Raw genomic sequence first — 26,855 nt, forward strand, 5'->3', positions numbered from 1 at the left:
ACTTTCATACGAAATTTTGTATAGAATATGTTGCTTATGTTAGTTTAATTCATTACTAATATAACGTGCAATATATTGGTAATGATTTATTCTATTTCTAATGGAGACTTCGGAAAAATGTCTTTAAGCTAAAGTTTTCTATTTCTAATTAATTTTCCTGGTTGCGTGCAAAGCGTTGCTTTGTAGACTAAAGATAAATGCTAGGCGCATGAAGATATTGCGTGCAACAACGTTATGATTTCATGTATGGTAAGTGTTTTTAATTGTACGTAACTAAAAGAAAAATACTCATTTAAATGTTTCTATATTAATAGTAGATTCAAATCCATCATTAATAATACTTAACACTTTGACCGCCCATTTCTCGCAATTTATAATTTTTGTAGATTAACGTAGATTTTTGTAGATTACTAGGAATATTTTGATCTATGGGTTTAGAGATATCGCAATTTATAGATGTGGGTCTAGGAGGTCTAGCAATCTGGAAATTTAGGAATATAGAAATTTATGAACATAGATAGGGATATCACTGGGATATAGGTGTTTAGGAATTTATGAATATAGGAATTTAGAGAGTTAGATATATAGGAATTCACGGAAATTTCGAGACCTAAGAATATAGGGATCTAAGGATACAAGATCCTACGGATGTAGGGATCTAGGGCCTATGGGTATAAGGTTCTGGAAATCTAAAGGTCTAGAGCCTAGAGATGTAGGGGCCTGAGAATCTAGAGCCTAGGAATATAGGGGCCCGAGAATTTTGGTATTCAGAAATATAGAAGTCTAGATATACGGGAATATTGGAACGTAGGACTTAAAAGTATAATATGCTTCCAAGTTTAAATATAATGTATGCATCTGTCGTTTTTACAGTACAGATTAACAAGATTATTTTATATTAGAATATCACTAAATTATTCATTTTTATAATTCAATTCGTATCTGATAGGGCGTATAAACTGAGAGTAAAGAATAATTTTAAAAAAGTAGGCCATTTTTGCAAATTTATAACGCCAGCAACTAAATTGTTAATTACACTTCATCGTACATACGCTTAACTGTTTGTAGGCAAACTGGGTTGTTCAGAATATCTTAGTTAGTATTTTAAACTTAGCAACATATGTAGAAGTTCTAAAATACTTAAAATACAATACCTCTGTTACGTGGTACAATCTTTTCTTGCTTTAAATATTTATAATTTTCAATAAAAATGGAACGTTTAAAGGAAAGGAAAATTTAACTTTGGCTATCAATAACTCTTCACTTAATCATTTTCCATTTCAGGCTACGTCCGCGTAAAAGTGATGATATATCGAGAATCCACTGTACATATAAAGGATACATATCTTCAATTTAAAATATTGAATTTCCTTGCCGTTCTATATTATTGATATTCAGGCATTTAAACGTCGCTTTTCTTTTTTAATTGAAATTATTATTAAAGTGTTTCGATTAAAATGCGTATGAATTTTTGCAAACACTAGAAACTATTATATATATTAAATTATTTTGAATTTTTCATGTGTTTATTTTTAATTATAAAGATATGTTCAACATAGCAAGCCAATATCTTTTTAGTCAATTATCAAAGGTGTATATAAATTTTACAGTTATTTTTAACGATTCATTTCTTATTCCTTTATTCTATTTGTTAGATATTTTTTCTTCATAATTTATGACAAATATTATTATTTGCCGAAAAAATGGATGAAACTGCATCTTTTTCTAAATAAATACCTATGCAACAATTGGAGTAAATTTTCAGTTGAAGCTTTCAGTTCTCTTCAAAATCGAAGTAAGAAAGAACTCACGTACAACTCAATAATGATACACGTTGCAATAATACTTTTCGCACTTTGCTAAATTATTAAATGTGTCGGTAGTCATTTATGATTCTCATAAAAATAGATGATGTCTTCTCTAACTTCTTATTTTGTTATCATCTTATTACTATTATTTGTAAAAAATAAAATATACAATTTGTTGTTTTATTTCAAACAACGCTCCAAATTTTACACACATGTAAACAGAAAAGTTTTGTTTACATCGTTATTTTTTTGTTACTATCATTTGTGAAAAATGAAATGTATATTTTTTCATAACCGATAAATGGCATGTGTATTTTTTTTTAAATCTGTAGAATATATATTGTTTTTAGAACTACAAAAACTATGCAACGGAAAGTTACTCCTAAATATATTACATTTGTAATTGGATACGTTCACTTCAATATTAAATAAGAAAATATACTTCTTTACTTAATTAAAAGTTAAAGTGATTTAGATTACACAAAAGACGATAATTAAATTTAAAAACCGTTCAATAATTTAACGTTTCGAATAAATTTCGAATATTTCTGAAAATTACGAGGCGCCTCAAAGTTTTTCCTTCAAATCATGCAATCGTAAATTATCGACGAAACATTATTAATCCCTCCAACTAATTGAGATATAAACAGTTAACTAAATCACGTAGGAGATATTTATAAACTAACGAGGATACTGGAATTTTATAATGAACAAACGTATGTATAATGTGAAAATATTATAATTACAAGTTTCATTGTATTTGAACATTTTTAACCCTGCTGACGCAGTTGGGTTTTGTTTATTTAAGGGAGAAATTTGATACAATATTTTTACGAATTTATCACAAAGAAATTACTAAAAAATCATTGTGAAACTCTGCGTATTTTATATCGTGTGTTAGAAGTAAAAAAAAATATTTCTTTTACTAAAAATGTCGGTCGTAGATACCGCAGTTGAAGAAAGTTTGCTACAGTTTTGCAGTCGCAAGATGATCTTTGTTTTTTTAACCTGCTACAGTTTGCACTTCTACCATATTCTGGTATGTTTCCAAAGACCTTGTACAGACTGCCTCAGAAGGAAACCAAATAACTTTATCAATATGTTTGGTAGATCATTCTTACTACAGATCTTACAATTAGTTCACTGCTACTCGATTTATTTCAAAAAGCAGGTTCTATATTTTTTAACCGACTTCGAAAAAGGAGGAGGTTACTCAATCCGATCAGTATATTTTTTTTTTCATAACTGAACTCAGTCTAATAAATTCTTGTCGTCTGAGTATTCTTATTATTTTTCACTTGTATACCTTAGAAAATGTTTTTATTATGATAGTCTTTTTATTGTAAATGTAAATTTGCTCGATGTTTTAACGATCGGTATTATTTCACTTCAGAGATTACACCATTATTTGCACTATGGAATTGTGGAGCTTACTGATAAGTCAAAATGTAATGGGTCCAAGTCTGTACTACATATAATCTTTTTGCATTTAGAATGCCCTACTACAGAGGTTGGCAACCTGCGGTCCTTTGCAACTTTTTGCGCGGCCCGCCAAAGCACCAATATAATTTTAGGAAAAATCAACAAACTTAGAGCGTGAGCGTGCCGAAATGTAGCCGGTGACAAAAATGCGCACTAACAGAAGCATATTGGGAAACCTATTTTACTGCGCAAATTTAGTCCCCACTCCCCAGCGAATACGACGGTTCGCTTAGCAAGTATAGCATTCTTTCATTTCGCCAGTTTGCTACTGTATGTTCATATGTGCATTTTGCACATGAACACGTTCATATTGACAACTGTATGACGTTTCACTACAATAGGTAATGAGAAATACATGTTATTTTTAATCTATTTATACTAATATATGATATAAAAGCACTATTTAAGTTACATTTGAATGTGCGGCCCGCATAAAAAATTTTATTTTGAAAATGGCCCGCCATCCGAAAAAGGTTGCCGACCCCTGCCCTACTAAGTACACTTATCTAGCTTGGGTTCCATCTATAGCAGTCTATGTATAATTTTTAATACTGGTATGTTATACGATCTCCGATAAAGAATTGTTAATATAATTTCAAATAAATAGAAACACGTATTTATTTATATCTTAAAGAGAACAGCAATAATTGTTAAACGAATAAAAGAATAATGAGTCAAAAAAGACCCTAGTCGTAGAAAAATGAATCTGCTTATTTTATATTTTATAAGAATTAATTTTATGCACAATTTTATATAAAAAAGAATTAGGGTATCAAAACACTTGACAGATCGCAAAAAATTAAAAATTAAAAATCTCAACATTTCATAAAAAAATTTGAAACATTTCGCCAAATGTTCATTTCTTTAATAAAGTTTTTCCAATGTATATAAAAATAAATATACAGTCTTATATTGAAGGAAAATAAATTTGCACTTTTTTTCGTTTCTGTAAAATATCTGAACTCTGAATTTGAAATATTTTACGAATTATGAAATTATAATACCCTAATACATTTTTGTATAAAAAGAAGTTAAAATATATTTTACAATAAATATCGACTTTCATTGCGACAGTCAACACGTTAGTTTATATTAAAATTATAATTTCATTATGACTTTGTGAAACGTAATTTCATTTCATTAATATTATAAAATTCATTTATTTTCTTTTTAATAAAGGTTAATTCTGTTTAGGTTCAGAAAATTTATGCATGTTAACTATGACATAGAAATCATTCATCTAACTTTCTCAAAAATACGAATAATGAATAGAATCAAGAAATGAAACAAAAGCTTAATTCATCAATCAGTTGATAATACACTATAGTAAATATTCAGATACTACAATATTCGTTCTAATCCTTAACCCTTTAACTGCGCGTGTGGTTTATAAGCCATATACTAAAATTGTAGCCAGATGCGGGTATGGTATATAAACAACAAGCTAATTTTTGTTAATATCAAATAGCGGCTGTGGTTTATGTACCACTAAAAATAACTAAACACAAACAAAATCTTTTAAAATAGAATATCAATTCAGTAATAAGATTACATCAAAATTAGTTAATATTAAATTAAAACTTATTTAAAAAAACGACAAAAAGTATCCGCAGTTGACTGACACACTAAACTATTATCACTATGATAATGAAAATATACTAAATTATTATCACTGTATTTTATATTCATTTTTAATGTACAAGTAGCATTGTTTTTCGTGTTTATTTTTAGAAATAAAACTGGAAATATATACGCTAGTCTGTACGTATATAAAAGTATCACGTTCAAAATTATTATGAAATAATAGAACTTCAGCATTCTGAAATTTCGGAACTTCAAAATATTATAACTTGAGAAACTTAAAATTCTGGTATTAAAAGTTTGGAATATTGGAATTATGAAATTTTAGAACCCTGAAACTACGGTACGCAATTCTGAATTTTTTAAATTTTGAGTTATCTAAAGTTTTCAATTTAAGTTTTTGAATGTTTGAATTTCTAAATTTATAAATTTCGAGAGTTTGAAAAATACTCATTAGGGAGATCACAAAAGATGACCGGAAGTGGTTCATCAAATTTCTTAAGCTATAAACATTTTATAATGTATGAAACTTTTTTAACTCAAGATTAATAGTTTAAGTTAGTTTAGTTAAAAGGTTAGTTAAAATACTATTATATGAACTTGGCTTTCGACTGATTCAGATCTTCCATTATTATTATTACTATTAATTAGTTCTAACAGTGTTAGTTACCTTAATACTAATACTGATAATAAACTAAAATATATTAATATTATCAGCAAGATCGAATGTTCGTATTTTTGCAAATATTATTATAAAATCATTTTCATATTTTAATCTCAAATTATAGTATCTCAATAAATTTAAAATACAGACACAGTGTTCTTTATTGCATTACAAAGAGATAGTCAAATGCTGTTGAAATCATTAAAAAAAAAATATTATTAGAGAAACAAATTTTTCAATTATAATATTTTGTAACGTTTAGAATGTGTACGATAATTGTTATTGTTTATAAGTTTGCTTTCTGTACTTCACATACAAAATGACAAGAAAACTATTGCGATTATCTGTATAACAAGAAACTTAAACAATAAGAAATGCAAAAATTCCGACACAGGCTTGTTTCATTTTATCTCTCGTTAAGTACGTAGAAAGAACAAACATAAGAGGAACAAAAATATTCTGTTTAAATATTTACGTAACACAGCAGTTGCGTAGTGATAATAAATCTACTCGCAAATGCAGAATTTAATCGTGCATAATCTTTCGCAAATTAATTCGAGCTCAAGTTCTAAAATCACTGCACTCCACAATTTGAAAACGTTCGTTTATGTATTGACAACATTTGAATTGTTCAGTTTTAATGATAACAGAATTTACATACGTAAAATGTCTTTCTATAAATACAAATGAAACCATATAAATATAGAATCCTTCTTTAAACTTCAAAAAGGGATTCCAATTTAACAGAACTAAATTTTACACGAATTCCAATTTCACGGAATTTAATTTAAATTCAATCTTTCTCGTTAACCGTTCAATTTCCATTCTAGATCATAAAATATTCAAGAATCCAGAATAATAATTATAGCACACGGTTAATTTTCGTTCTACAATCCATTTCCCACTCTCCCTTACGCGTGTTCAATAACTGTAAATCACTGAAAATTTTAATGTTAAAAATATGTGCAAATTTTTGTTGTGGAAACAATTTCCAAGCAGACTTGTTAAATAGTCTATTAATTAATTAACGATATTATTTATTTATATTTAGAGATATACACGTCAATGCAATTTCTATTTATTCTATTATGAATCAGCTTTTGTATCTAGAACAATTTCATTTCACGATTGCACGATATCAAACGTTATTTAATTCAAGATAATTAACTGATGTCAAATAAACAATTCATTCTCGAGTATTTTATTTCTGTATTATTTCCTATCTATAGTCTGAAGTTTGAATGTTAAGATACTTTGATGACACGAGAAAAGACTATAAGGTATTAAACATTCGATGTATTTCCACCGGCTAAATTGTAAGCATGGGCGTAGCCAAATTATCTTACTGTAAATTTCACATTGCAAAACGATTTCTACTCTTATTTTTGCATGCATAAAAGATAGAATAATTTAGTCTTCCGTATTTAACTTTGAAGTTAGTTTATTTGTGGATGGGGACAAATAAAAATTACTTTTTTTAGGATAGGCTAAAGTAGAAATGCTGCTATGTTTACGATAAAAACAATATGCAGATGTTATCTCTAATCTAACGTATTGATAATATTATCAACGTACAATTCTGTCATTTAAATACATTCATTCTCATTTGAACTACAAGTTTAACACAACTTAATCTAATATACAATTTTTTCATTCAAATCTAATTCTTCACAGTATTCGATTACTCTAATTATTTGAATGATTTCATTATATTGGGTTAGATTAGATTAAATTTGATATTTCAACAAAAATAAATAAATCCTAGTAATGAATTATATATTCGAGTTAGGTTATGTTAGATTAGATTTGGAGTTTAAACGAGAATAAATAGATTTGAACATGAACATTTGATACATAGCGATCAGGAATATAACATTTTAATAACAGCTAATATTTTTTTACCGTCACTTGTAACAAAAAAAAGATCCGATTCTGATTAAAAGAGCATATATATTATTAAATACACATTTCAGCTTTCAGAAATTTCGAAACTTCGAAATAGAAACATTTTCAATATTTTTAATTCATAAAGTCTAATTTAGATTTAGACTTTAAATTTAAAAATGCAGAGATTTAGGAAATTTGTGATTAAAAATTTAGAATTTTAGGGATTTCCTCATTTACTAAATTGGAAATAAAATGTAGAAATACAAAATTTTCAAGTCTAGAAATTTTGAAATTTAAAACTAGTAATTTACTAATTTAGAAATAAAATGTTGAAATACTAAATTTTTAAATCTAAAAATTTTCAAGTTTAGGCATTCAAAATTTTTAAATTTTTAAATGTGAACGCTAATAATTTTGAAACTTAAAAATGTAGATATTTGAAAATATAGAAATATTTTTTGAAATTCTCACGTTCTCAATTTGGCAATAGCGATAGTTGAAATTAAACAAAATTTGTATGTAACACATGTAAGCTTTAAACGAACAAAAAAATGGCATAAACGAGTCACGAACCGGCCATTCTCCGGTTACAAGTCTGAAATTTTACACTATGGACCATGAAGGTTCTCGAGAAAATCTTCATACCAAGGCTATATGCGTAAAGCAATAAATTTTACGAAATCGTTTCTTGTCGAATTTTTTAAAAAGTGTGTTTTAAAAAGTTGATGTCCAAGTGAAAATCTTGGTATAAAAATTTTATTAACATTTGTTAACACTAAAACTATTAAACCTATCAAATGACCGTTTTATAAGTTTCTTACTTTTAGCTACAAACTTTTTTGAAATAATATTCCTGAAATCTATATTGCTTTATCGAGGTAAAGAATTAATGTTTATATTAATTTATGTTTTATCGTTTACTTATTTATTTGTTCACTATATTTTTAATTTAAACTTAAGTGTACATTATACGTAGGTAGCTTTAGTGTTAACTTGAGAATTTCCTCATTTGGCAAAAGTAGCCATTATACACTGTACATACAGAATATTTAACTTGAAAATATTCCGTTCTGTAATAATAAAATTATGAATTTAATCATAAATTATTCCACTTTAATATTTCACCTGAAATTCATACAGATGATCGATAATGAACATAAACTCAAAGTGCAAACTACACGACAGTGTTTAATATTTTTAGCGAATGTAATAGTCACACATTTACGAAAGTTCTGAGAGTTAGTTGAATATTAAGGTTCCATTTCCCGATAAATATACGTTACGTAATGATTTTATAAATCATTTTAGGATAGTTCGGAAAGTTTAAGTTAAAATTTATTACCGCTTTAAATTCATGTTGAAGCATATTACCGTATAAATAATTGCCATTTCCAGAATCCTTTAACCCAAACAGTTTTATTAATTAAATCGATGCACGAACTGTTACCTCGATAATGGAATGCATTAACAGCGGTAATTTTTTATTGCGTTATAACGAATTTAATATGTTCAAGTCAACGATCGAATTAATATCAAAAGAACTTCGTTTGAAATAATGTCACATTATACAATTAATGTTGTTCTCAAATATTATTATAGGAAGTTTAAAATTCAAGTCATTTTATACTAAGCGAAAATTTGGAAACTATACTCGTTTTTTTCCCTACTTCCATCGTACTTTCGAAAATCTTGAATCGCTAAAAGATTGTTAACTATTTCAGTATAAAACGCACGAAACTACATGTTTTTACAACGTTAGTATTATAAGCTTACTTTGTATATAGATCACCATAGAATGTTAATTATACGCGAAAAAAAGAAACTGGTTCTCCCATTTATCTTTATCACTGTAATCTGAAATTTTCGGACTACTTTCTGACTTTCTCTCCTTCTGATAGATGCAGACTTTAATCTTAACTTTCATTCAAGATTCCGCTTTTAATATTGCTCTAAATACGTTTTCAATGCTTCGCGATATTGAATGCCCTTTATTGGAATATCGAAGAACCTGGAATTTCCCGGAAATATCTTCCAAACCGATTTTTATGTACTACAACTTCCAGACAACAATTTGAGCAGAAACAATAACGTTCGAATATACGAGTTAAACTGCTGCTTTTTTAGTAAACAATCACGGTATACTGACGAAAGTAACAACAGGCGTTTTCGTGTTAAGTGATCACGGACAATGATGAGTACTCAATTTTTTAATTTAATAATCTGAAAATTCCTAAAGTGAAAAACTTGAGATTTATAATACATTTGTAAATTTACAAACTTTCAAACTTTGCGTTTTTACATATTTTTTTTTTAGAAACTATTGTTTTCAAATTTGAAAATTTTTATTGCTTTTCCAAATTTGTAAATTCTAACAATTTCTAAATTTCTAAGTTCCTAAATTCCCAGATTCCTAGGTTTCGAAATTCCTAGATTCCTAAATTTCTAAATTCCTGAATTTCTAAATTCCGAGATTCCTAGGTTTCTACATTCCTAGATGACTAAATTTCTGAATTCCAAGACTCCTAGATTCCTAGATTCCCAGTTGCGCAAATTTCTGAATTCCGAGATTCCAAGATTCCTAGATGCCTAAATTTCTAAACTTTTAAATTTCCAGGTTCCTACGTTTCTAAAGTCCTAGTTTCCTAAATTTCTAAATTTCAGCAATTGATAATTGAAAAATTCACAATTTCCACATTTCTAAACTTACAAAGTTTTAAATTTGAAAATATAAAATCAATATTCCGATGTTCCTAAATTTCTACATTCGTAAGTTTTCAAATTTTGAAGTTTCTAAATATATGAAACGATAAATTTGAATTTTCTAAATTGGAAAACCTAACAGTCGAAAAAGTTACTTAAATTATCAAATGTAAAAATTTAGGAACTTCAAGATTGGAAAATTTGGTAATTGCATGTTTTTAAATATTTTAATTCGCACATTCGAAGTTTCCAAATTACTGAAGATTCAAAGTTTCACAATCTAAAAATTTAATAGTTACTACTATGGACATTAGTCCATTAATACCAGAAGTTACGTTAATATAAAACTTTGCCGTATTTTTATGGAAATATATTTATGTTTTTTGTTTATTCTAATTACCATAATGGAATCGGTGAGTTGAAGAAACCGATATGTAAAATACATACTACTACACGTTGGGTTCCACGAACTATAAGTTGAAAGGTAATCGCCTTAACTTAATGAGTTGAAGAAAAAAGTTCGAGATATAACAAAATTGAAAAAGAAAGCCAGAAAGGCTGTTAAAAAATGCTGTTTGACAGAACTTTTCTTTTAACAAATTACAAATTTCATAGACAACATAACTGTTGGTAAAAGAATATGCATATTCGAACATTTCACGTCAAGTATCGTACATAAATATTGAATATTGTAATAACAGTAATTAATGAAGCAAGAGGCATTCGGGAAGATAAACGATTATGTAGTATTTTAATGAGAACTCTTAATAAAAAAAAAAAAATATTTTTTCAAATATTGAATTATCGATTTGAGAAATAATTTCTTCACAACGTTAAAAAAATTTTTAGTACTTGATTTTCGACACTTAATCTTCAAAAACTTATCACTTTATAACAAAGTATTACTTTTTTAAATCTGTACGTAAAACTGAAACAATTATATCGATTTTCAGGATAATGTTTTTTCATCTTTGAAGATTTTCTTCTTAATATTCTTATACGACATTTAGGGCAAAATTAGATTAAAATATTTCATTACATTTTTTTGCCAGCGAAAACTTGTCTGAAACTTTGCCTAAAAAACTTTCGGTTTGTTAGGATTGCTTGCAAATAACTATCCTTTTAACTATTACACTTGTTTCCAACCTATAAATTTTGCTTCCACTATACAGAAGTTTTGTAACCACAATTTCATTCTTATCTTTGGAGAATGATAAAATATTATTCATATTTCAGCAGGATAATACTCCTATTCACCCCAGTACAAGCACACAACATGGCTCAAGGATCATAAAATTCAAATTTCAAGATGGCCGACACATTCTCGGGTCATAAATATCGCCGAAAATAGATAAGGAACACTGTTGAACAAATCTTATAAAGAGAAGAAAAAGTATTTTGGTAGTTCAATAACTAAAAATCAATACTGTCAGAGCGAGGAGAGAAATTGATAAAAATTTAATTGGAAACTCCATTAAAAACATTAAAATCTGAAATCTCCAATGAATTTATCTTAATGGAGGCAACTAACTATATACATAACTTTCAATATTATTAGTCGCTAAATGAATGTCTTTTTCTATGAGTGAACTTGTACTTTTATCGACGAGTAGTATTTAACAAAGAAGAAATAATTCATTGTATATATGAAAATTATAAAATTACAAACAAAAAAAAAAACAATAAGATTAATCATTAGGATAAACTAACTAAAAATGCAGTAAACTTGTTAAAATAGAAATCACAAAAATGCAGATAATAAACAGTCGATATAATTTCAAAGAAACAGAAACGAATTTATTAATAATAATTTCGTAATACTTTCTTCGTGACAGCAGGAACTTTTGAAGGTGCAAAATAATGGGTCGATAAAAAAGACCCGAAAGACTGCAGCAGCAGGGTTAAAGAAGAATTACATACAAAATGCTGAAAATAAAGGTGACATTTGCAAATTTATTGCAAAGAAACTATTAAAAAAGTCGTTATGAAACTTTCAGTATTTTATATTTAATGTTAAAAGTTGCAAAATAAATTTCTTTTATTAAACATGCCAGCTGCAGATGTTGTAGAGAAAAGTTTGCTAGAGCCTCGCAGATGAAAGTATAAATTAATGAGTGTTGCAGTTTCTCCAAATTTACGTGAAACAAAAAAGTAAAGTATTTATGAAATATCGTCGATGAACTTAAGGTAACAAAAGAATACAGAAGTTTTAAGAAACTTTAGAGTCTGCAAAATAACAACACGATTTTTGAGTTAGTTTCCTACCTATTCATGCAAAATAAAGTTATTTAAATGAACCTTTTCATATGTAGATTTATTAAGATTGATGTAATAGATCTGCATATAGAGTCTTTTATAATAAATTTGTGATCTAAGAGACAGATTCTTTTATGACTAACTATATCGCGCATACTGATTTATTGTATATCTGTGTTTGTGAAGTTGTAAAATTTGCAGGACATTTGTAACTAATAGTTTGGTTAATTGAATCGAATTTTTTTGGCAATCTTAAACTAAAGTTACTTAGTTTAATTATTAAATACAAATATAAAACATTGCTAGTTTCATAATGGTTTATTTAAAAACGCCCTTATAATAAATTTGTAAGAATTACCCTTATTTCTGCGATCTATATAAATCTCCTCCTTAACTTATTTTCTACGAAAAAAATTGGAAAGTACAAACCAATAAATTATTAAACCGGTTTATTCAACTTAACCGGTTAAATAATTCTGTAAATATCACGCTAAATTTTTTGTCAATCGAATAATTTCAACGGAATTACATCTCACATCACTAATATAAATCAACCATTTTTTACACCACCCCATTATTTTTAATATTTCCTGAATAAAAAGTGATGTGAATTGAAACACGCCATGTATAAATTCGCTGCTTATTCGTATTTTATTTCTCAATGCATATAAAAAAAGGTTGAACCATAATTAGTTATGTAGGCATGAGTGTTCATCTAGATTAGCCTAACCATCTTTAATTAGAAACAGCGCTATAAATGAACAGTATTACAACAGTATAAATCAGCGGTATTACTGATGTAAAATTGAAGATACTTTCAAGTATATTGAAGTATGTTTTTTGGACTTGTAAGTGCTGTTCTCCGACAGTACTTATGGTTATTACCTTATGCACTCGAAGATTTTATTTCAGCATTTGTCGCCCAGCGACAACATTGCCTAATGTAAGCGACATTACATAAATAAGTGCTAATTTATACTTCTCAAGACATATATTGCAAGAATAAAAGTTCGCATATGAGGACATTATAATAAAGAAGTTTAGTAATTAACGATTAAAAAAAATTAATTTACATGAACGACCTGTCTGCAGTCGCTATGAATCAGAGAATTAAGTACCTATTTACATATATCTTTGTTTATAATAGATAGTACTATCTGGAGGATAATTTATTTCCTCTAGGAATTAATAAGTTGGAGGGCTCAACCACCCCAGGGAACAACAAAATTTTTATGAATTTATTTTGTAACAAGATAATGGTCCTAACTGTTCGACTTCTACAACGACAAATTTTGATCAAATGGCGTACACATTTTCATGCAATGCTTGAAGACAATTTGCAAATTTAAGTTTTACTTTTCAAATATAAGAATTTTTAACTTTAAGAAGTTGTAAATCTATCCATTTATAAATTTATAAACTTGCAACTTTGAAAACTTGTAAAATAAAATATTTAAAAAACTTAAATCTTAGCCCAACTGCCCCGTTGACCCCTCGGAGTATCTTTTTAAGTTTTACAATCTTTTGCGGCAATATACTTGACAAACAGTGGTAATTATTTTTCTCAACAACTAAAGTTATTTGAAAACGAATTTTCGTCTTTGAAATATGCTGACTTGTATTGCCAACCATAATAACCTAAAAGCAAACCGTGGTATAAAAAATAAATTGATATTATTAAAACGAATATGTATCTTATTTAATATTGCTATTATTAAAATTCTTGCTTGTTTATATGAATTTAAGTTTAAATATGAAAAAATATTACCGATGAAACGTTAAATGGCTATAATTACAATTATTCACAACGTGACTGTTTCATTATTTAATTTAAACTTTCCACTTTATATCTCGAATAAATAAAATGATATTATTGCAAGATAACATTTTTTTCCTTCAATTATTCAATTATATTAAATTTATGGTGATGGCCATCGGTAGCCCTCGTGGCATTCAATGTGTTAACTCTGACGGCCGCGTGTGTATTAGCAACTAAGTAGGGCTCTTTCAATTTTACGTTTCTTTCCGTATCTAAACTGATTGCAGACTATCGACATGTTTATATTTCATAAATTCTGGTTGTGCACACCGCGAAATTATCGCCTTTCAAAGTATAATTCGTGTACTGAATAGCAAATTTGTTCTCTTCGAAAACAGAATTCGGAAAAACACTGTAAACTAGGTCGAATAAATATTAATATTCATTACAGAAATTTAAGATTTAAAAGTAATGATTTTTTAAATTTATGAAAATTTAGAAATATAAAGTTTTAGAAAATTTAATAATTTGGAGACTTGGATATTTATGTATTCCATAATTTGGAAATATCGGAATTTAGGAATTTGATAACTTCGAAATATCGAAATTTAAAAATTTTGAAATTTTGGAATTTAAAAATTTGATAATTTGGAATTATCCAAATTTAGAAATCTAGAACTTTCGAAATAAGAAAATTAAAAATTTTGGAATTCAAAACTTTATAAATTTGAAAATCTCATAATTTACATATTTAATCCCTAAAATTGAAATGTTCTCCTTAAATATTCTTTTGCCGAATGAAACTTATCTTGCACAGAGATGTATATTATACTGTGTCAATTAAAAAAGCAGTAGTGAAAGTAAAAATCTATGTAACGAAGGTACAAATACGCGATACTATCAATCTATTAATACATTATTGAAATTTTCTTTTAAACTCAACCACAAGATACAATATTCTTTTTCAGTATTTTGAAATTGTCTATTAAGAGTCGATTTTGTCAATAAAACTTAAGTAAATTGAACAATTATACTACATAATTATAGCGCATCTACGAAATACATATTTTTAAAATTATCAAGTGTTCACACCTAACATTTCAGTTTGTTAGGAAACAAACTTTTTTGTTATTTACAAGCTACCACCCACTCAAGGACTTAAATAAAATTTCCCAGGTTTACAAATCTAGGAAAACAATAACTAAACAATATATTTGTACCCAATTGTCTATTAACTGTGTGAAAACATGTATCTTGTAGTAAAATAGACATTTTATTGCATGTAACTCTTAAATATTATTGAATATTATAAATAGTCGTCAAATACGAATTTAATATAAAACGAAGATATTCAAAAATAAAGAATATCTTTTCTAGAACAAAAATTTATTCGAAAATTTAAAACGATTTCGAATAAAGTTATTTCAAAAGTACCGACTAATCTTTAATTCGAATAAATTTGTATTCGGATTTGGATTAAAAATTTCTCGCTATTTCTGGAGTCGTTGCATTTTATTTGAAACTATCATTAAAAATTATACGTTATCCTACAATGTCTTCCTTTGGCTTCAAATTTATATTCTAAAATTATTTGAATAATACATAACTCCGCTATTAGATATAAGAACTAAAAAGTATCTCAAATAATGTAATGATTAAATTGCAAATGTTCGAGCATTAATAATATGTTGAAGTCTACGGAGTAAATATAAATCATGTAATCTATGTACCGTGGATCTCATAGATTACATTTATTTATAAATGATTTATTTATACTTTGCAGACATCAGTATACAATGTCTAAGATAAATGAGGCTACCTAAATATCTATGTAGCCTGTTTATTGTTATATGAAAACGTTTTGCAGGATTTAATTACATTTAAAAAGCAGTTTCTTCTTCTCAAGATTATTATTTTTAGAAGATTTGAAGATCATGAATATTTTTTTGGACAGAACTATATTTTTTTAAGTACAGATTTTTTAGAACATTCTGCATTAAAAAACATTAAAATAATAATGGTTCAAGAGATATCTTAATTTAAAAATGAGACATTTTATTCAATTTTGAAAACTTTCAAGAATTGTTTTTTTTTATATTGTACTCTAATACTTTTTTTGTAGAATATTCTGAAGAACTGCCCCAGGTAATAAAGGTACATAAAGCGACAAATTATAATTCTTACTTCGAATCACTGTATAAATCTATATAAGTAAAGTTTTATGCAAATTGGTGATTAAAATTTGCCAACCTCTTAGTTACAAATACAGATTCAAAAATGTAGTATTTTTGAAATAGTAAAAATTGTCTAGCCCAAGATAATTAATTTGAAATAAATTTCGACCAACCGATTGAAAAATTTAAAATTATATTGAATTTCAGAAAATTATTACTGTGAAATAATTTAATAAATTACTGTTAAATTGTATTTCGGTAACGTTGTAATTTCTTTACAAAATTTATTTGTTATTTTTATTTAATCCTTTATATTTGTTTCCAGCAAACCGTTAATTGAAATTCTGTATTGTCAATAAAATATTGATGTTATAGAAATTTAAATTAACTTTTTTCTTCTGTTGTATCACATACATATAAAACTTTGTTGAGTTTTTGGTTTAATCTAGCAGTAAAAAATTATTTTAATTTGCAAGCAGTCCATTTGTATTATATAATGCATGCATTCAGTGGTATTCAAATTACAATTTGTTACATGTTCGACTTTTTACCATGAGAATGTTTAGATATGTTTAATCGATATTCGAGTTCGCGCATAAATAAAATAAAAATATTTCGATTTGAAGCTGAGACCAATTAGAAGGAACTGTATACCCGAGGGTCAGCGTATTTTCTATCGTCATCTTCTAAATAATTCATAAACTGACAATTAATCTTGCCGTTAAAAGATACAGGATAAAAGATACATAACTTTGAATTGTATCGTTAAACACGCATGGCTCCCCACTAATTAAGGTAATGTCTGAACGAAAAAGAAATGAAAACTGTATAAAATAAAACAGAATATCAGATAATTATCAAACTCGTGTCCGATTCGAACCAAAAGAAAAGTACAGTTTCTCTCAAAGTTTAACTTGTAAAAGATACAATGTACTGAATTAACAAGCATGGTTAATATATCTAAAAAAATATCTATGTAAAATAGACTCTTTGTTCACGTCTGAATATTTGAATTTTACTGGTATTCAAATATTTAAATACCAGTTATTTACTGGAATAATTATGATCCTCCAACATTTGTCTTTCAAATCCGGTTTCTACTGGCATTCAAACATTCGATGAAAAATTCTATTGGTTATCGTGTAGTCTCATATAAACTTTATTATTATTTCAGTAATTTAATTAATGAAGTACATTAATTTCAAGTCTGAATTCTATTAATATTTAAATATTCAATAGCAAATTCTGTTAATCTGAACTTTATTAATACTCTACTAACTTAATTAATGGAATATTCGAATTTCTTATCTGAATTTTATAGAATAAACGAATAATTTGAATACACGAATATTCAACCATTCGTACACAAATAATTTTAGTTTAAATGTGAATTTAGTTGGCATTCGAATATCTGAATCTATCAATTTTGCATGAAAATAATTTTAATACGGAGAAACTTCACTTACATGTCTCAATGTCTACTTATAAACGAATACCTCAAATGTAAGAATATTAAAATATTTCAGTTCCAAATTCGAAATCTACTGATATTTTAATTATATATACGTGAATTATTCGGATTTCAAGTTTGAATTCTATTGAAGTTCAAATAATTAAAATATTTGAATATTCATATATTAAAATTTCAAACTCGAAGTTAACTGATATTCGAATAATTTGAATTCGGGAATATTTATTCATTAGAATTCCAGGTCCAAATTTTATTGGTATCTGAAAATTTGAGTGTGAATGTATTCAAATAATTTGAATGATAGTATTTAACTTCCAAATATCAATTTCTGTTGATATACTAACAATTCAAATAATAGAATATTAAAATATTCGCATAATTTACATACGCGAATATTCCGATACTCTGAATATTCGAATTTGAAATACAAATTTTACTGATATTTAAAAATTCAAATACAAATTCTACTTGGTATTCATATATTCAAATATAAATTCTACTTTTATTTATGTATTCAAATAATTTAAATACTTAAATGTTTGTGTTGGAATATCAAATTAGCCTGCTGATATGCGAATTATTTGAATTCTGGAATATTGGGATTTCAAATATGCATTCTACTGATGTTCCAATAGTTCACATATTCGAATGTGACAATTCGAAATCTATTGCTATTTCAGTATAAATACACAAATATTCAAATTTTCGAATATTTTAATTTGAACATTACTGCTGTTAAAATGATTTGAATATGTCAATATTTAAATATTCTAATTTCAATTTCGAATTTTATTGTATTCAATTATTCGAAGTCGAATTTTATTAGTACTAAAATCCTAATATCATTTCAACGATTTGAATACCGAAATATTTGGGTAACAACTCCGCATTTTACTGCTGTTTGAATAACTATAAAAATTGAATATTTCAACATTCCAGTACCAAATCGAAATTGTTTTAATATTCAAATATCAGAATCTGGAAATTTGAATCTTCATGATATTCAAAAATGAATTGTACTAGTGTGTATTTAAAGATTGTTTTAAAAATATAATTCTTTTCAATATTATCAAGGCTAATATATTATAATAGTTTTATAATATTAAGGCTAATTTAATATAAAAGTTAGAAGCTCTAATTAGTAAATATGAAATGTAGTATATAACTAAAACAATAATGAAATAAATATTCATTAAATTTTTCTGAAAAAGAAAAATGCGTTTATATATTAGCTGTGAGATTTTATTCCGTAATTATATTATCAAATTGATAATATAGTGGGTCTTGTAAAATTCCAAAAAGAATGTTCACGAATTTACAAAATAATTTAAGAAATAAGTATATAGGAACTAACTCAATTTCGTTTTTTAACTATTGTGTATGAAATTGTTAGATTATCATTTTTCATGTAGTAAAACTCTTGCATGATAAGAAATATAAAAACTATTAAAAAGAAGAAAAAGTAAAATCCTGAAAACTTGCAAATTCAATCACAACATTTGCCATCAAACTTTGCAAGTTTAATTTACAAAGTTTAAATTACCAATGTAAGAAAGATCCAGCAAAAATTAGAAATTTAATATTTTTTTCTTCTTATTTGTCCATGACTTTGAATGTAATTCGTGTGTAAATAAGTGTATTAAAACTTTGAACAATTCTAAAGAAGAGATACATTGGGGAAAACTGTAATAAAAGAACGTAGTGAAACGAGTTTTCAGTTCTTCGCGATTTCTGAAAAATAGAATTCTTCTTTTACATTTAGATATGGGAAAAGTTCCGAAATTTTGTCCTTTTACGGAAAAGAAAAACGAGTATGTTTCAGCTTCTAAACGACTTAAGATGGAAGCGCTCTGACGAACTGAAAAATGAATTTTCAGATTCAAAAACTTAAGAAATTTTTTATTTTTCGTTTCAACTGAAAAAGTTTCTAGTCTTTATGTTAATGCCCGTAAAACTTTTCTTACTTCCACACTTCCTCAAAACAGCGACTGCTAAAATTTAGAAATCAATTCTTCAAAAATATCACAATAATGATTATTGATTAATATTTTATCGTTTCAACTATGAGTCACTAAAAATATGATTTATGAAAACTTCGAAATATATTTCAAAGTTTGCAGAATTTTAAAGAAATTTGTGGAAGTATTTTGAACTAAAAAAAGAATAACAAAAAATTTAGAAACTTGTAGTATTACTAAAAATTTTCGTGTTTCATTCAAAATGTTTCGAATTTAATATTGTATCGTACTAAAAAACAGAGTAACGATTATAAACAGTTTAGCCCTAAACTGTGAAAAGTATTTAATGCGGATTAATATATTTTGAAAATTTCAAGCATTTTATAATATTTAAAATTTTCCGTTCAGAATCTTCCAAGCTGAATATAATTTCGTATAAAAAATTTCCAAATTTTCCAGAAATTGATGACAATTTTTATTCCAACAGCTTTACATTGATTATCCAGTTATTTTAGAAAACAAAATGGTTATTATAAGCCGAATAATAAACTATGAACCACACGACACCGATAGAAACCGCTGGTTCCTATCAATAAATTTAGAGATATCCGAGATTTCAAAAATTTTAACATTTCTCGCTTGAAATATCTCAAATTGAACAATTGTGTCGCTCAAGAAATAAGACGCGAATTATGAAACAAATAATAAGCTATACAACTCCGATGTAACTCCAAAAGATTTAAATTTTCTAAAATTGTTTTAAATATTTGGAATTAATTATTTTATCATATTTAAAATCCAAATGCTGACTTAATATAAACCAAACGGAGAGGAAGTTAAGAAATTGTAAGATCTTCAACATTTTCAGTTAAAAAAATTCGAAAGTAAATATCACTTCATACTAAATAGTAAAACTAGTATTAAAATTCAAATAATAAATAAAAACTTACAATTTCTATTTAAATCAAAGAAACTGATACCGAATAATTTAAGGTTCTATAAAGTTTCAAACCATTATTAATTCAAGACATGTTAAATTTTGTACTGAAACACTAACTAACAATTCGTTAAAAACTCAAAATTTAACACTTTTCGATTAAAATGTTTCAAACTAAACTAAATTTGATTTCATACTAAAACCAGATCAACTACAAACCAAATAATAAACTATACAATTCCAGTTTAAACCAAAGAGACATGTGCCACTAAATTTACACATTTTCAAAATGTCAACAAATTCTGTGTTCAAAGTATTTCAGACTGAATATTGTTATAAGCTAAAATCCAAATGTCAATGCGACATAAATCAAGCGAAAGAATAATATTAATTTTCTAGATTTTGAGAGCTTAAAAGTATTTGTTCAAAATATTTTAAATTGAATATCATTGTGTACTACGAAACGACATAATTGTTATGAGTCAGACAATATACCAAAAACTGCAAAATTCCGATTTAAACCGAAGGGACTAAATCGATAAATTAATATTTTTCGAAAGACTTTTCGTTCGAAATATTTCAAATTTAATATCATCTTATCCCAAAAATGATAATGATTTATTTGAATTTCTATTTCCAATGGTGAAGGATTAAATACACGTTGATTAGGATAATCGAAAAAAAAGAAGAGAACCGGCGCGGCAAGAGTCGCTGTACGAACGTACGTACGAAGAAGGCCGCACGAAACCCGGAATCAATAGCGGACAACGGTCGGTGGGGCAAGTGACGGAGTCAGGATGAAACGCAGACGGTAGGTCGAAAGCAAGCACGATAAAATCGGTTATTAAGATTTTCTGGACGCGAATAGATTAATATCTAACCAGCGCCATTAATTCAAAACATATTATGCATTAAACGCGCGATAACGGAAAAATATTCTGTTAGAAAAAATGGAAAGTCATCGTGGTAAATTAGAATAGACAATTAACTTAAAAGTAGAAATTTGTAAAAACAGAAGGTACATGATTATGCGCATTGCTATCCCTAATCACCTACATTTTGATTTCAAACTGAATACAAACACTAGTTCTTCTATAAAGCGAATTCTTTCCCTGCATAAGGTCACGCTGAATAGGGTGACAACACAGGCAAGGATACAATGATTCAAAACACCGTTTCAACTGAATTATAAGTATAACAACAGTGTTGATGATCATTTAAAGTTTTGCAAACGAACAAAATGAAATCATGGAAATTCAAGAATTACCTTGGAGTATTAAATATATCTTTGTGGACACTTCCTAATCCTAAGAGACTGACCATCAGTCACCTGTTATCATAAATATTGTAATTACGGCTACACTTTTTTTTTCATTTCAAAGAATAAAATACCGGATCATGTACAGCTGGCCAAAACTTATTAATCAATGTTTTTCAGAGAAAAGAAAAAATGAAAAACCTTGAAACCCGTAAATTTTCTAGGATTATCAAGCTACGTATATAATCAAGCATATATCGAATAAACAAAACGCTAGAAAAATGTTTGCGTTTCAAACAGTTACTAATAAGATCACCAATAAATTGTTCTCAGACCGCATCTACAAAAAAAAAGAACTGAATGTTTAAAGAACGAAATGCAATATAGATGCAACCCTTAAAAGAAACCGTAGCATATCGTATGTTAGAATAATAAAATCTATCAGTTAAAAAGCGATGCAAGATCGATTGATAGAAAACATTAAATACCGTGACGAATTTATCTCTCATATGCGGTAGAAAAATATCCCGCTTAATTAGAGATAAGCAAAAATATACGGTGTAAAAAAATTGAAGATTAAAAATTGAGAAGCAGGCAATGAGAAAAAAAAGAAGCATAAAGGGGGTCGATCGTGGTCGCAACATACCGGGGACATAACGGGGGGCGTGGACGTTTGTGTGGTAATGGGCGAGAGGTGCTGCTGCTGTTGGCCCTGCAATTGCTGATGCAGGTTGTTCTGTCCGGCGTCCATAACTCCACCTGGGTACCACCACTGTACGCCAGGCGGTGGTGCGGAAGGTGTACCAGGTACACCTCCGCCTGTTCCGGGCCCCGTTCCTAATCTATAATCATAGCCTCCCCTCATGCAAGAGCCAACTGGCGTAGACGTCGAGACTGGGTTCGACTGCGTGCCCGTGGTGGCTGGGTTCTGAAAGCTGGAGGCCATCTTGTAGGAGAAAAGCTGCTGGGTAGCGGCAGCGGTACTCCTAACTATATCCTGATGATGCTGTTGCTGTGCTTGCTGTTGTTGCGATAGCTGTTGCTGCTGATTCATCAGGTGTTGATGTAGATTTTGTTGTTGCTGCTGCTGCTGCTGTTGCTGTTGCTGCTGTTGTTGCTGCTGTTGCTGTTCAGCCGAAACGGTGTTTAAACCGGAAGGCCACCAGGCGGTACCACCGGAGGCATCTTCGCGGCTTCCTGGGCTCGCTGTGCCCCAGCCACCGGCTACGCGGTGGTGTTCCGACATATCGTACACGCGGACGGTCTGTCTGTCACTTCGGCCTCGTTTAGCACACGGTGCCGCCAACACGGAAAAGAGAAGGATGCACGAAAAAATTACACGACACGCACTCATGCACCACACATACGCTCCTCTGTCTCCCTCATACAGCAGGACACGCACGCTCGCGCACCGAACGCTGCGCGCGCGCGAACGCACTCGCTCGCTCGCTCTCACCGAAAGGTGTATACACGGGCATACACACACACGCACGTTCACGTACCCTCACATTCATACGGGTCCTGGTTCGTGGCCGTCGTTATATATCGCGACACGCACTGCACGCGCTACCGTGCCTCTCACTGTCACACCACGTTTCTGTTGTCCAGCCGGCACACTGCACGATATCACTACTAGGTACTCCTGGTAGCACGACCGACTTGGTACACGTTTTTTCCACGATGTATATAGAAAAGGTCCTCGTGAATACGTACGTTATACTTGGGATGCGGTCTACTCGACGCTACGTTCAACCGTTCGTTAGCTTCGTGAGTAGGTATGGCGGGTAGAGGAGGAGGGCGGGCGGGTGGGTAGGGGAGGGCGCTCTCTCTCCCCTTCTAGCTCTTTCTTTTTCCCTCTGTCTCCCCACCATCGACAGATACTGTGCGTCTCTCCGTCTCTCTTTTTCTTTTGCCGTCTCTCTTCTCTCTCTCTTCGGCTCGCTCTCTCTCTCTCCCCGTTCTCTTTCTCACTCTCTCTCTCTCACTCTCTCTCTCTCTCTCTCCCTTTTCTTCCCTCCCCTAACTACCCATGGAGCCTTTCATTCGAGAGACACAACGTTTCTTCTCGGAGGCAGCAATAAAAGTATCAGGCATAAATACGTATCTTCGTTCATTTACGCGTCGCGTAGCTTCCCCTCGTGCGAAGATACATGTATGTATCGGTCTTTTCTTCCGTTGGGAACTGTGACGTTTCTTCTACTTGCTCGTACACACAGTGCTAATTACGCACTCTATGCGACACCACGCTCGCGTAGAGATGCAATGCCTACTTTTGCGTGTATATGCACACCGACGTGGATCGTTTCACAGTGGTAGTGGGACGCGTAACAGCTTTTTCACATGGAGAAGCTTACGCGCGGATCGCTTCTCTCGCCACCGACTCTACACGCGATGCCGCACACACAGAGGGCGAACCTGGCGAGGACGGGCTGGCTGGACGCTTGTATATTCTCTCTTTCTCTTTCTCCGATCCGATCCCCTTCCACTTCGACCCGAAGTCTCACTCGCTACTTGTCCGTGTGTCTCTTTCTCTGCGTTTCTCTGTCCTTTTCCCACTCGCGTAAGCTTAGCCTTCCTTCCAGCGGACGCCGGCGAACTCGTACAGCGTTGCCAAGTCACGCTTTCACCCGCCCGCTCACAAAGGAAAACCCGAGTACGCCGACCAATCGAACCGCGCTTCACTCGTAGTGGGGATGGCGGGAGTCTACCACTACTCGCGTCGAGGCAACGTCGCTTTCTCTCTTCCGTTCGTAGAGAATTCGAGAGCCATGGCTCGTAGTCCCCGGTAAGGTAGAGGGGCAAACGACTGCAAACCCTTCTCTACCCTTGAAACTCGAGGTCAACTTTTAGGCAGAGAAAGAGAGCGAAAGGGAGAGGAAGACGAACCGACTCTGACTTGTCGCCGTGCGCTCTTTCTTCTCGCGCCTTTTTTTACCCTTCTTAGTTTCGTTACACTGCTACGGTCACTGGAATTTGCTCCACATTGGCACTTCCTGCTTTTCGCGCACCCTTTTTCCTACGTGTCAAGTCGGCTTTACCGACTGAAGAACTCTCACACTCCGTACCACTTGTCAGTCGATACGGAAGAACTTTGAAATTTACCGAGAAGCAAATTGTAAAAGGATTCTTCGCCAATTTTTTCAGTTATATGAAATTATAGCATAATTCTTAAGCATTCCTTTAGTCACGTACACTTCGAAGAATGTAAATATCGTAGCTTACTATTTATGTAATAGGATAATTCAATTTTTTGTATATTTATAATTTTTTGTAAATATAGTAATATTTATAAATTTTTTCAAATTGTGTATAACGAAAATATCGAAGTACGCGTACACGTAGGTTTTGATTACGACCATTCCTGCTGAAAGCGTGGCATACGTATACGTAACGTTTAATACCAGAAGACATCAATTTCTTAAAATTCCAAAAAATTCTAAGAACGTTATAACGTTAGAGTGAGTCATTTCCCCCGAAAAATATAACTAGTTTTTATTACGACGGAAACGAATAAAATTATCCTTTCACTTTGTTAGTATAATTTTGAAAATGATGACTGTTTCCTTACAAACCGGAACGCAAAATAAATTTGAATATCAAACACGGAATGCGATTTCCAATGCATACCCTATATAAAATTCTAATGATCAGAACAAAGATTATATCTACTAATATGGAAACATATCGTGGGAACGATCAGCGTGCGTAGCCATGTTAAACGGCCCAAGCGAGCTGCACGAGAAATTTCTAACATATAAGAAATAACCTTTCGGAATTCCAATTTTTTTTTTAATCATACATCGGTAAGACAAAATGAAAATGTATATCATAGGATTTGTACGTCAGACTTCCTTTCTTTCCACTCAACCCCCAATCAAGAGGCGGGTGAGTTGGAGGTAACCCGGCAAATCGAGAGAGAAAGAGGGAGAAAGAGAGAGTGAGAGAGGAGAGAAAAAGAGAGAGGGACGGAGAGAAAGAGAGAGAGAGGAGAAGAGAACCGGGTCCGGGTCAATAAGACGGGTGAGCGAGTGAAACAGAGATGGAAATAGAGAGAGAAACCGAGGGAGCGAGCGGGCAAGCAAGTGCGCGGGAGAGAGAGGTACAGCGACCGCGCATTCCCAGGGCTAGGCAACGTAACGAACGAACGAACGAAAGCAAGAAGGGGCACGGTGAACAAGGGAAATGGTGGAGTAGCAAGAAAAAGAGAGGTACTGATGACGAAAGGAAGGAGGAAGAGAGAAAGAAAAAGAAACACGACGAAAGAGAAAAGGCACAGCAGGCAACGAGAGTGCTGGCTTCAAATTCTCGGCTTGTGTTGGTACCGCGATGTTTGTTCGAGCGAAGCGAGCCGATTTTATACGAAACCAACCGATTTTATACGAAATCCACCGATCTCTCTCAAAACACGCGATTCCTATCACAAAATGTAAAAATTAGAAAGTAATAATGATTTATATTAAGATAAAAACCTTTCGTTTACGTAACTATTAATGAACCTTGGATTTTCTAAAATTTATGAAAAAATATACACAATAATTTTTAAGAAAATATGAGCAATAAGTATGTAGAAATTTTAAAAAAGAATTAGTAACTACGTTATTAGTAACAGATTTGATTCCTACAAAATGATAACACGATTGACAATTACTTTTTAAAAGTATAATTGCCTGCTTGAGAATTATGGAAATAGATGCGTATATGTCCCACGTACGTAAGCATGTACAATTTGCAGAATTTTCATTACAATTTTAATTTAAATACGTGCGTGTGAAGGCTGTACTTAAAAATTAATAAATAATATCAATCAATGACGACATGAGAAGTATAATGTTTTGTAACTTGAAATACAAGTCTCGAAATTTGTCCAAATCTTATTCGCTACAGTGTTAAACCATTCGTTTAATTCAAAAATACATGCAT

The 26,855-nt window shown here is 30.1% G+C and overlaps 1 protein-coding gene and 1 long non-coding RNA gene across 2 annotated transcripts in view; one reads left to right on the plus strand and one right to left on the minus strand.

Moving 5' to 3' along the window:
• Positions 1-24,538, minus strand: part of LOC100876876 (Dorsal switch protein 1) — a 38,731-nt gene extending 14,193 nt beyond the window's left edge. Inside the window, exon 1 of the mRNA XM_012288157.2 lies at positions 22,582-24,538. Coding sequence (XP_012143547.1) covers positions 22,582-23,289 — 708 coding nt within the window. The 5' untranslated portion in view covers positions 23,290-24,538. The remainder of the gene's footprint in view (positions 1-22,581) is intronic.
• Positions 2,226-11,838, plus strand: LOC143264270 (uncharacterized). Its single transcript, XR_013037874.1, has 2 exons — positions 2,226-3,631; positions 11,359-11,838. It is a non-coding gene; the product is annotated as an uncharacterized LOC143264270 (long non-coding RNA).
• Positions 24,539-26,855: the final 2,317 nt, after the last annotated feature.

This window comes from Megachile rotundata, chromosome 1, assembly GCF_050947335.1.
Source record: "Megachile rotundata isolate GNS110a chromosome 1, iyMegRotu1, whole genome shotgun sequence".
NCBI classification, from domain to species: Eukaryota; Metazoa; Arthropoda; class Insecta; order Hymenoptera; family Megachilidae; genus Megachile; species Megachile rotundata.